Here is a 12,566-nt window from a genome sequence, read left to right as displayed (position 1 = left end):
TATTTCTTCTTACGCCACAGTGCTTCCTAAGGGGCCACTTATAAAATATGTGACGTGGATTACATGTCAATTCTTTACATTCACATGATGCTGAAATTGGCTTTTTTCAGAATTTATTTTTATCGTAATTCTGAAGTCAACTTAACCAGTATAAAAAAGAAGGCTCTCCGTGCTTTGTGGTTCACATATTATTTTTTCTTTATGGACTGCCACTGATCTTTCTGGAACCCTGGGTCTCTGGGGAATGTAAGGATATTAACAGTTCGGTGAATTGTTAAAAATGTTAATATTCTTACATTAACAACAATAAGGCCAAGTTGAATACTTAGGCTCCTTGCTACTTTAGTGATTTTCCTGGTGACTTTCAGTCTCAGTGATAGGTTTTCATTACTCTACCTTTAAGACTCCTTTAGCTTTTAGTGGCAGGAGCATGCTGGAATCAGATGGTCCCAGCCTGAGGCAATGTGATGGAGTTAGGAGGTGGGGCCGGGGAGGGGATTGGGTTATGAGGATGGAGCCCTCAGAGCAGGATGAATGCCTTTGTAAAAGAGAACCCCAGAGAGCTCCTGTGCACACGCAGTGAGAAGTTGGCTGCCTACGAACCAGAAAGTGGGACACACCAGACTGCTGAATCTCCTGGGGCCTGGATCTTGGGCTTCCCAACCTCCAGAACTATGTGAAATAAATTTCTATTGTTTAGAAGTCACCCAGTCTGGTATTTTTGCTATAGCAGCCTGAAGGGACTGACAGTGGTCAGTTCGGAGATCCTACTGAAGTTTGACCTAGACCTACCTCACTGCAGTGAATTAGGACCCTGAATTTGGTGTAAGTATACATATCTGAGAAACCTTGAGGTCCCTCTGTCCCTTACTACATGGATTTTGCAGTAACTCTGCATTGTGATGATCTCTTTGGTCCCAGTGTCATTCTTATTATTGTCTCCCAAAGTAACCAACCACCTGACAAAACTTCAGGAAGAGAGCCTCTCTGTAATTTGTCTAAAGAGACCACTTTGTTTATGTAGAAGTCTGCCCATCTTTTATTTCCATACTTCAGCGCTTTTTAACTGTATGGCTTATATTTGAACTTTCTTCTCTCCTTGAAGAGGGAAGGTAATTAGACTATTACAGGGATACTTTCATGTTTGTATTACTAAATTAAAGAATGAGGCCATTAGAGTGAGACAGCTTTAATGCCTTAGTAGCTCATGCAAGCAAACCAAAACCTAAGCCTGCAATGCCTCTAGGTTAAAAACAGCCAACCCGGCGTTCCCACAGCAGGCAGCCCTAGCCGATCAGCTAATCCCCTTGCTTTCCCTCTGCCTCTTCCCTCCGAGTCTCTTCCCAGCCCCACTTGGTGGAGCGCTCCTTCTTCCTGTTTGGTGCTGCTGATTCAAATTGAGTTTTGCTCAAACTCAAGATTTTCAATGTCTCAGTTTATCTTTTAAGCTGGTATAAAGCTGGCTCTAGCTCTCCTTCTTGCTTTTTCCTCTCCCCATCTTCTCCTCCTACTTGACACATTTTAAAGACGAATTTCAGAAAACAATTATTTATATGAAATATGTGTCACTAGGAATATCTAGTCCAAAAAAACCCATAGTCCAAAATGTCTTCAGAGGAAAAAATCAATAAACCATTTGTATTGCTTTTGCATGGGATGTGGACAAGTGAATTTAAATAATAGCCTCTGTTATGATTATGAGACTAAAGCTTTCTAGTCACTGTTTTGGGAAGGATCCCAAGTATGCTCCTTACTTGCTGCAAGTAATAAATCTTTCCCTCTCTGGAAAATAAAATAAAATAAAAGTTTCAAAACAAATGATCTTTTAAGTAATGATTATGAATGTAAGGTTTATAAATGTATTTTTAAGGAAGACAAAAAATATTTCTGACAAGTAGATGGATTTGGGCCAACTAATGCATGAATATTTAAAGTCAGCTATATGTCTTCTTCCAGGCTGTATTATGTAATATTAATGCTAATGAAATATTCTAGTTTATATAAAACTAAGATTGAACTTCTCATGATTTAAACTTTTTAAATTTCCTATACTGATCTTACAGCTCAAGTAAGTTATTGATTCCACCAATGGTGTACAAAATAAGATTACAAAATATCAAATGGTGTATCTGAATAAAATTGTAATACAGATGTCTTAAAGGGGTTTTGATCTTACAAAATTACTATAATACTATTAAGTATAAGGACAATGTGTGAGCTAAAACTAATTTTTCAGATCCTCAGTTAACTTTTCCAGACCTTAGAAAATGTTAAATTAGTCCTTGGATACTTGGACAGTTTCTAAGGAAAAGAAACGATACAAAGCTTTGGTCACTAAAGATAGTTTGAATTTATCTTTATTCTTATATATTATAAAATGACTACAAATCAACAGAAAGTGCAAATGCTTTGAATGACATAATGTATGTGTATTTTGCCACTTTAAAACTTAACAGAAGAAATCTATAATGTGTACTTACAAAATTTTAGCTGGCATTTCTTGATTTTTTTGTCTTCCAGTTTTCTCTGTGGAGAAAAAAGTTTATTTGGTTAAAAGTGGTGATTAATAAAAATAATGAAGATATACTCAGTATAAAAAAAGTATATTATACTTGGTATAATCACAGACAATATGAATACACACACACACAAGATAATGAGTATGAATTTTTACTTAAGGAAACATAGTTTGTTAAAGTAATTTCAAAAGTAACAGCTACACTTTTTTACTTAACATAATTATATCTTAAAATTAAAGTAAAACCTTAATATTATTACCATCTATGTAATTATTATTTAATTTATATATTTTAAACAAATACATACAAAGGCTTAGAAAGACTACATTTTCGAAAGCCTGTAAATGAACAAGTTTACTTAAAAGTATATTCAACATTAATGGATTTATTCATCAAAGTAAATCCTTGACTACAAGTTAATACATGGATGACATACCAAAAATGAATTCGAAATTCAGCATTGAATCTCTGGTTTTTCTTTTCTTGTCTCCTGTAATTTACTCTGATTTCTATTTATTTGATCTTACTCATTTAACAAGTATTTGTTGAGCTCCTAGCACAACAAGGGGTATAGCAATGAACAAAGCCAAATCACTGTCCTTATGGAACTTAGGTTCTCGTTGTCAGACGGCAGTCAGACAACAGATAGCTACGTAAAATGTCTGGATATATCTAAGTGTTCTGGAGGAAAATGAAGCAGTGTGTGAACATAGGGAAGAGCTGGCTGTTTCAGAAGAGTTGGTCTGGGAACCCCTCACTGACAGAGGCTATTTCAATAGAAGAAAGAAGAGCCATGCAGGTATCTAGAGGGAAGCAAAGGCTCTGGTTCTGTGAGGATCAGCTCCTAAGGAGGCCAAGTGTCTGGAGGAAAGCAAGCAAGTGAAGCAGGCTACATTGGTGTGGTTGCGCAAGCAAGGCCTTGTACCTGCTTATTTGAGGGTTAAATTTTTTTTTAATTTAGTCCTTTTAAAATTTTAAAGTAGTTTTTTAAAATTTTAGGAAAATTTCTAAGCCTACACAAAAGTAGAGAACAGCAACAAGAAAATCACTGGATGAGTGTTTTCAGCGGAGAGATGACATGGTCTCTCTCCATAGATCCCTTCAGTTACTGTGTTGGGAATAGACTGAGCAGCCGCGGGGCGGAAGCAATAAGGTCAGCTAGGCTATTCCAGTAATAACGTAGAGAGGTGGTGGTTCTTTGGTTGGTGGGGAGAAGTAGGTTCTGGATCTATTTTTGAGTGTAGTGCCCATAACATATACTGACAGACTAGACCGGAAGAGTCAAAGAGTGGTGTCAAAGTGACATTTTTGTTCTGGGCAACTAGAAGAACGGAGTTTATTTACATTTATCTGATGAAGACTTAAGAAGTTTTTGGGTGGAAGATCATTAGCTCCTTTTTGTACATAAAAAGTTTGAGCTGCCTTTAAGAAGTCCAAGTGGAATCGTCAAGGATGCCGTCTTTTAAATGGAGTGTACACATAACGTTTAACATCGAACAGTGATGGGACATTTTGAAATAAGTAAAAGCACTTGCAGTTGATAATTCACTATTATTCCACGTTCTTTTCAGGTCATGTCCTATAGATCAATTTTTTTCATATTTGTAGTAGCATAGATAAAAATTTTTGCATTTTTTTAAACTTAAAGTATAAACTTTTCTCCATTATGTCGGCAAAACAACCACCTTTAAGAGCTGCGTCTTAAAGCCAGAATTAGCGCCACAAAGCGACTGCACTTTCTCTTCCACGTCGGCAGAGGGCGTCGGGGCAACGGAGGGCGCTGCTCTGCTCTGAGATCCGGAAGCTTCTCCGTCTTTTTTTTCCTCTCCGCTTTGGCATCCTTTGCCCCGGAAGTGTTCTCTCTGCGTGATTGCCGGCGTGACTTTGAAAGCTTCCAGCAGTGGTGCTGGTTGCTGGGCAAAGCCGGAGCCGCGGGACCTTCGTACCAGTTCTGCGCTCGTCATGAGGCTGCTGGGAGCCGCCGCCGCCGCCGCCTGCCGCCACGGCCGTGGGGCGCGGGCCTCTCCTGCGGGTGCCCGCCTCCCTGGGCTGGCAGGGGAAACAGGTAGTGGAGACCGGCGAAGTGAGACCGAACCAGGGACTGTCCCCAGGACCTTGCGGTGCCTACGGGGCCAGGGAGGAAGTGGCCTTCCCTCCCTGGCACCTCTTTACTGACTGCTCCGAAAGCGAGCTGTCGACCTCGGTGCTGAAAAGCCGCTCTATTTGCACAGCTGTAGGTCATTAAGGAGCAGCTTCTCGGTGCCTTGGGAGGTTGGGTGGGCCTCCGGTTTATGGTTAAGCCTCTTATTTTTGGTATACCTTAAAGAGAAGTGACTGGAGTGAAGGTCAAGACAGCAGAAGAATTAGTGTGTCCAGGGCTCGAACCCGGGGCTTCTGACTCATCCAGTGCTCTTTTCACTGCGAGTGCCGTTGAGCTGACTGCTCCTTCTTTCGAACCGACCCTGGGTTATTTGGTTTAGTGCCTAAATAGTAGTACTATTCTTTGGTGGTTTGTTTGCCTTTTGCGGGGAGGGTAGAGGTGGGGCGGAGAGTGGAGTAGGTTTAGGTCGCAGTCGAGCCTTCCCCGTCATGCAAACCTCCTTTGCTTTACGCGCTGGTAGCCCTAGGATTTAATTAGCTAGGCGCCTATCATCCAGATTCCATTGAGTATTTTACCTATCTTTTCCAAGTTCTGCCTCCCTTTCCCCCGAAATGGCTGCAGTGCATTTTGGATGTGCAGCCTTATAGAGAGAAGTTAATGTTGTGCCTTGATTCTATAAAATGCAGGATTCCCTCTCACCTCCAGAGTAAAATCCGGGTTTTTTTTAATGTCATTAATTGTTTTGGCGAAGAAGGAATTGGAAACCTTTTATGGGCTGCCTTGAAGTTATTGGCACCACTGCATCGAGCATAGAAGTCCTCAGACATCCTTACTAGCTAGTAAGGGGGAAGGGAAAAAAAAAATCAAAGTAAAATCTAAAGTAAAAACTGAATTTTTTGTCAAAGTAATTGTTGGGAGCTGTCTTTCTGATTTTATCAGCCCCAGTGTATATTTTAAAACCTGTGACGTGTGTTAAAAGTATCTGTCCCCTTTTGTTTATTTAATTAATTTGAATATCTCTTTTCAGATTTATTTATTTTTAAGAATATGTCCTTTCTGTCCTTTGCAGTCCCTTCTTAGGCTGAAACATTCCCTCTTGCCTTTCCAGGCTGTTTCATATGATGTTTTATGAGCATTGAGATTTCTTGAAGGAAAAATGTCCACTAAACCCTTTCTAATTGCTCACTATTATCCCATTAAAAGTGCATTGAATTGAGCGCTCTTATTTTTTCAGGTTAATTGGAAGATCTGCCGATGGTGTTCATCAGGGGTGATTCCTAATGAAAAGATACGAAATATTGGAATCTCAGCTCACATTGATTCTGGGAAAACAACATTAACAGAACGAGTGCTTTACTATACTGGCAGAATTGCAAAGATGCATGAGGTATGTGGTTGACGGCTGATTCCAGATTGGTGTAACTGCAGTTTTGTTTTGTAAGGATTTAATAAATTTCACAAAACCTGGAAGATTAAAAGAATGATAACAGTGGATCTTTAACCACAGTCATACCACAAAGTGGCTAGCTCAAGTTGGCTTGAAATGTTGCTCTGAGAAATCTGTCTAGAGACCATCACTATGGGTATCCTGAGTAGGTTGTTTTTTAAGAATATTAAGTCAATATAATGTATTCTTAAGCAGCCATTAAAATAATATTTAGATGACCTTAAATGTTATGAAGAGATGTTTATAATGTTAAGTGGAAAAAGGGTTTAAAATGATGATATGTAGTATAAGCTTAATAGTTAAAAAAATATTTTGGGAAAAAATTTTTTTTAGAAAATCTTAAAACTCCTGAAGAAATTACATATTGAGTAACTTTACTCTCCACTTAAAAATGTTACTTCAGATGAAGAGCATCTTGTTCAGTCACAGACTTTAAAAGATGAATCTTTCCCACCCAGGCCTCAAAATCCACAAGGAGCACAACAGGGAAAAATCTGTTCTCTGAACACCTGCTCACAGACTAACAAGGCTGGTGGGCAGGAACAGTGCAGAGAGCAAGGGTGGCTCTCAGACCAGGTAATTGCTGAGTGGTAGCAGCTGCTGAAAACGGCAGTGAAAAAAGGATTAGGCAATTAATAGAGGGCAGAACCTGTAATCAATTTTCTGTTTCATGAAATGAAATGGTTTGACAATGAGGTTTCTCTGAAAATTGTGTCAGTTAACTCTGTGTTCTGGTTCGATCTCAGTAAAGATTTCTTCTTGGAATGCAGGGACAGAGAAATCTGAATGGCTGTGCTTGTGTTTAGGTGAAAGGTAAAGATGGGGTTGGTGCTGTCATGGATTCCATGGAGCTAGAGAGACAAAGAGGAATCACTATTCAGTCAGCCGCCACCTATACCATGTGGAAAGATGTCAATATCAACATTATAGATACTCCTGGTGAGTTGCGTTTTGGGTTTTATTGCAGCTTGTTTTGGCAACAGCACATTCATTTCTTCACTATGACCCAGCTCATTTTTGAGTATCAAATAATACTCAAAAGTGTGACTGTGAATTCCCTTTTAGAGAAATCTGACTTGGGACCTCAAGTACTTCATCCTTAAGTGGGTTCTTTGGAAAATAGTGCAAATAAATTGTGGGTAGGAAAGTTCTTGCCTTTTACATGTTGCAGCTGATTCCAGAGATGCCCATGGCCTAGTATCTTTTTGAACTGATTTGGTTGGGCGCCTGGACCTTGTGGTAAGTGAACGGTATTGGTGGTTTAAGGAATTCACATTCTAAATAGAAGACTTATGTATGATCAGAGATACAAAAACTTTTACTTGTTCATGTTGTGAAAAATCAGACAGCTTTTTAAGACCCTCACACACTTCACTGTCTCTTTTAGGGCACGTGGACTTTACAATAGAAGTAGAAAGAGCCCTGAGAGTACTGGATGGCGCGGTCCTTGTTCTGTGTGCCGTTGGAGGGGTGCAGTGCCAGACCATGACTGTTAATCGTCAGATGAAGCGCTACAATGTTCCTTTTCTAACTTTCATTAACAAACTTGACCGAATGGGCTCCAACCCAGCCAGGGCCCTGCAGCAAATGAGGTACTGAACCTTAGAACAGAGGCAGGTCATGATCTGGATAACAACTTACATCCAGAAGGACAGTTAATTCAGTGTCATTAAGCTTTATCCTTAAATTTTCTTTTCCTTTTTAAAATTCATTTTTATGACTAACTTTGTAAATAAGACACTGAGGTCCATAGTTCAGTTTGTAATGTGATTTCATCAACTGCTTTTCTCTGTAAAATGGGGGAAATATGACTTAAATTTTAGGAAAGTTGAAGGTGAATTCAGCAAACAATCTGGCAATTTATAGTGTTTTGCTATAATTAGAGAAGTTGTAGTCTAGGGTAGGTTCTAAAAGTACTTTGCATTTATTTAGATAAACCTCGAGGATCTTCTTCAATTTTAACCTTTATTTGAGGAATTTTAATTAATGCCTTAAAGTAGTGGGCTGTATTCTCTTGCTTTCACTTGGTAACATATTTGCTAAGACATCAGCAACACTTCCTTTCTGAACCGGACGTAACCCAGTAAGTGGTATTGATATCATTTTACATTTTGCACAATACTACGTATTTCACACAGCCTTTGAAAAGTGTCACAGTTTGCACTTTTCACCTTTCTGGTAGATGTGTAAATGGAGCTGTGGAGTTCCCACTGCAGTTTTACATGGCAGAGCTGATGGTTGTAGGCAGCAATGCTTGTGGTAGTGGAGACACTAAGTGATTTGTCTGATGACAAATGATACAGTGTTGAGGAACTTCAAGTGACAGTATTGCTGTGTGCTCTCTGATGGAACTAACGTATTTGAGAATTTGAGAGTGAACTTTTCCTTTATTGGTGTTTGTAGTACTTTCTTGGTAGAAGGAAACATTTTCACTTTTAGCCTTATTCTGTTTTACTTGTGTTTGGCAATAGACGGGTTCTTTCCACCGAGTCTTTTTCTGAATTGCAGGAAAATTATCTTTCCGCATTTATTTGACTACTTTCTTTGCTCCACTGCCTTTTATTTGTTTTCTCATTTTGTAACTCTGATTAAACACACTTTGAAACCTCTGAATCTAGCCTCATGTCTTAACTTTTCTACAGTACTTTCTTACACTTTCTCGTTCCTTCTCATTTTGCGCTGGATTATGAGAGAATTCTTGAGCTCAGTCTTCTAACTCACTAATCTGATATTCATCTACATCCCTTCTGTTATTTAGCCTGTTTTTTATTCTTTTCTAATCCCAGCAATTATATAGTTAATTTCCATAAACTTTCCCTTTTATTGTGACATCTTTATTAAAAGAGGTGAGTACTTCTCAGATTTTTACATTTTATTTTTTTCTAGTAACTCTCTCCTTGGAGGTTAGTACTATTTCTTGAGCTCACTGTCTTTCAAGCTATTGATTTCCTTCAAAATTTGGTGATTCTTAGTTACCTATCCCTAGTTATAGATGGGCACTTGGAATCTAGACTAAACTGTGGTAGCTAGACCATATTTTTTCTTGGATGAGAACCCCTGTTGGTGAGTGTAGTTTCTCTTCAGTGGTTCTGCCAGAGCAGGGGTGCAGGTTGACGATAAGTGTCTGGCTTTAATACCCACTCTGAGAGTTTTCCCTCTAAGAACTTCCTTTTCACATAGCTGTCCTCAGCTTCAGCAGAGTCAGCTGAGCCAAGAATGAGATGTGGGCATAGTTACCACACCATCCTTTAATTTCCTGGCCAACCACTCAATGACCTGTTCTTCCCCTTTCTGTTTCTGATCCAGGATATTCTGGGGATCTGATGGGAAAATAGTTATTGTAGAATTCTTTTTGTTGCCTACATCAGGTTGTGGCTTCCTGAGCACAATGAGTTTAGCTGTCAGTCTGTTTCTAACTGCTTTATATCTCCTGCTCTCACCTACTGATAAATTCCACAGGTCTGCCGTTGATTTCTTTTTATATTTATTTTGTCATTTCAAAGGGATTTGGGGAGAAAAAAGGGGTAAACATACGTATTTTTATTTTTCAGGTCTAAACTAAGTCATAATGCAGCATTTGTGCAGTTACCCATTGGTTTGGAGGGTGATTTTAAAGGTATTATAGATCTTATCGAGGAACGAGCTATCTACTTTGATGGAGACTTTGGGTAAGTGTTAAAAATACACTATTAAAATTTTATATTTTAAAAAGTATCAAAGAGAAGGAAAAGAATGAGTTCTTTAAAACAGAATAAACTTTTTGAAATATGTCTGGAAGAATATCCGTTGAAATGATTTTGTTTTAATGCTTTTAGTCCTGGTTACTTTCCCATTTTGCTTAGTATTCCTTCCGAGAGAGTATGTTATTCTTTGAGTAATACATTTATATCACATTATAACATACATCGTGTGGTGTAAGGAGGCTTTGGGCTAGTGATGTAATATCTCTTTATCTATTTGTTCTTTATACATTCTTTCATTCATTTTGTAGACTTTCTGGAGCATTTACTATGGGCATTGTCTTAAAACCTGGGAAGAAAATAGGGATCATAAATATTTCCTCTACCTACTTAAGGGGTTACAAAGATAAAAAGATTAACATATAAAAGAAGTTTAAAATTGTACAGATGTGGTTTGGCCAATACAAGAAGCAAGTTGGTAACTTTTGTCATGGTATTTGGTCGGTCAGTCAACTTTTGAGAGACATTTGCATTCAAAGCTTTGTAATTGCCCAGTGGTTATCAAACCATGGCATTCAGAACAGTCACCTGGAGAGGTTGTTAAAACACTTATTCTTGGATCCACCTTCAGAGATTCTAATTCAGTAGCTCTAGGGTGTGGCCTGGAATTTGCGTTTCTGGAATGCTCCCAAGTCATGCTATGTTTCAGGTCTGCAGACCACAGTTTGAGTGGCACTAGTCTAGAGAGTGAGGAGCTCATAATGAACCTTTCTTCTGAGAGTGGCCCCAGTAGCCTGGCAGTTTGTCCAAAGGTCCTTCTTGAGGGGTTTCCCTCCCCTGCTGTGGAACTAGGACTGCTGTCTGGCACGTGGGCAAAGGACATTGTGATCGGTTACCTGTGGGAAGTATCCTTATCAGCCGTCTTGTAGGCTGGGGAAAGATCGAGCAGGTTCAGTGGACAAGGCTTTCTGTCACTTTTTGTGTGACAGCTAAGCAAGTGACAACACAGCTTATCTATCATTCCTTAGAATGTAAGGGACAGGGGTTTTTATCAGGTTTATTTGTTGCTATGTCCCCAGCCCTAGAACTGTGTGATAAAAAATAAGGACTCAAAAGATATTCGTAAGTGTATGAGTAAATCCACTTCCCTAGAATTATCAGGGCATGTGTTTTTGTCTTCTAAAGTAGAGGCTTTTAAACTTTGTTGTATATCAGAATCACAGATGGAACGTTTTACTGTACTTGCCCCCTTTCCCAGCACTAAGCCACTGGGTATGTATATCTTGATTCCACAGAAGATTCTGACATGAAAGGCTAGGAACCAGGAAGCTTTGTCAGAAAGGAAGAAGTTAAGCTCTGAAGGCTTTGAAGAGCATTCTTTAGGGTAATAAGAATTATTGTCTATTTGCAGTTGCCTTCTTTTCCTTTTATTTTTTTAGGAATGTGTTTTCTGAAAATCTTGTTATTTTTTGACTTTAGATTCCATTTTTAAAGAAATACTTTGAAAACTTTCAGACTGATGTTTCTAAATATCAATTATGTCCATTTCTTGGTTGTCTATATTGTATTTGTGACTCTTACCCATCTGGCCCTTAGAGGAATGGAGAACTGAGGTCAAGGTTGAAGAGTATCATATTTAATAACCTTTTTTTTGAACTATAAAATGGTGTTTTCTGTGTTAAAAATTATATGATTGGGTTTGTTGTTAATGGAAAGGAATAGTTAGGTCTCTAATCTGCTTGTTAGAGACTGTGATGTTGTGATTAATTTAGTTAATAGAATTTTCAAGCACAGTTGACCGTTGAACAATGTAGGGATTAGAGGCTATCAGTTGAAAACTGAGTATAACTTTTGATTCCCCCAGAACTTTACTAATAGCCTGCAGCTGACCGGAAGCCTTACTAATAAGAAGCAGTCAACTGACAACATATTTTGTACGTTATATGTATTGTATACTGTATTCTTAGTAAAGTAAGCTAGAGAAAAGAAAATGTTGTTAAGATCGTAACAAATAGAAAATACGTTTGCAGTACTGTATATATTTATCAATACAGTGAGTTTCTTATGATAGAAAGCACTGTAGATGTTATGTGTATTGCTAACACTAGGTATCACAAATGAAAAGGCAATATGAGAAGAAATTGATATTTAATTACAGGTATAATGATTCATGCATTGATAAGAAGTAGCATTATGATTGCTTTATGGTAGCCTGTGGTAATTGATATGATTGATTCACAGTAGCCTAGACTATAAGCTAATTAATGAATCATAAAATTTTTATTGCATATGATATTACAATCATATTCATAATACAGTATTAGAAACATTGTTACATTTTAAATTTTTTCTTACCTATGATGATACAGTTTCTCCAGTTATGAGAAAGAGAAGGGCATTCTGTACAGTAATGTAATTCTTTGAAAGCAAAGTTATAAAACAGTAAGAAAATGAACACATTATTAATTTTATATTAAATATCACTCACCTTATGCCTATGTAAGGCTAGGCTATCCACTTCAATGCCAGTCTTGCACACAATGTTCTACACACATATTTTGCATATTATTGAAAAAATCCACATATAAGTGGACCCACACAATTCAAACTTTTGTTGTTCAAGGGTCAACTGTACTCATGGGCTTTGGAGTCAGACAGGCTTTGAATCTTGGCCTATCCATTTACTAATAGTATAACCTTGAGCAATTTGCTTTGCCTGTTTATAGTATTTTGCCCATTGTTCCATCTGAATTTTGAAAATGTACATTAGTTTTATTTGCCATTTTAATACAAATATATCAGAACTCTTATTTTTTTCA

At 38.1% G+C, this 12,566-nt stretch overlaps 1 protein-coding gene across 1 annotated transcript in view; it reads left to right on the top strand.

Moving 5' to 3' along the window:
* The first annotated feature begins 4,383 nt into the window (after nucleotides 1-4,383).
* Nucleotides 4,384-12,566, top strand: part of GFM1 (G elongation factor mitochondrial 1) — a 40,654-nt gene continuing 32,471 nt past the window's right edge. The window contains 6 exon segments of the mRNA XM_006190224.3: nucleotides 4,384-4,523; nucleotides 4,525-4,584; nucleotides 5,855-6,007; nucleotides 6,874-7,006; nucleotides 7,455-7,659; nucleotides 9,619-9,735. Coding sequence (XP_006190286.2) covers nucleotides 4,482-4,523; nucleotides 4,525-4,584; nucleotides 5,855-6,007; nucleotides 6,874-7,006; nucleotides 7,455-7,659; nucleotides 9,619-9,735 — 710 coding nt within the window. The 5' untranslated portion in view covers nucleotides 4,384-4,481.

The sequence above is a fragment of the Camelus ferus genome, chromosome 1, assembly GCF_009834535.1.
Source record: "Camelus ferus isolate YT-003-E chromosome 1, BCGSAC_Cfer_1.0, whole genome shotgun sequence".
Taxonomy (NCBI): domain Eukaryota; kingdom Metazoa; phylum Chordata; class Mammalia; order Artiodactyla; family Camelidae; genus Camelus; species Camelus ferus.
Note: the sequence above shows the minus strand (reverse complement) of the source record. Positions and strands in the feature narration are given on the sequence as shown.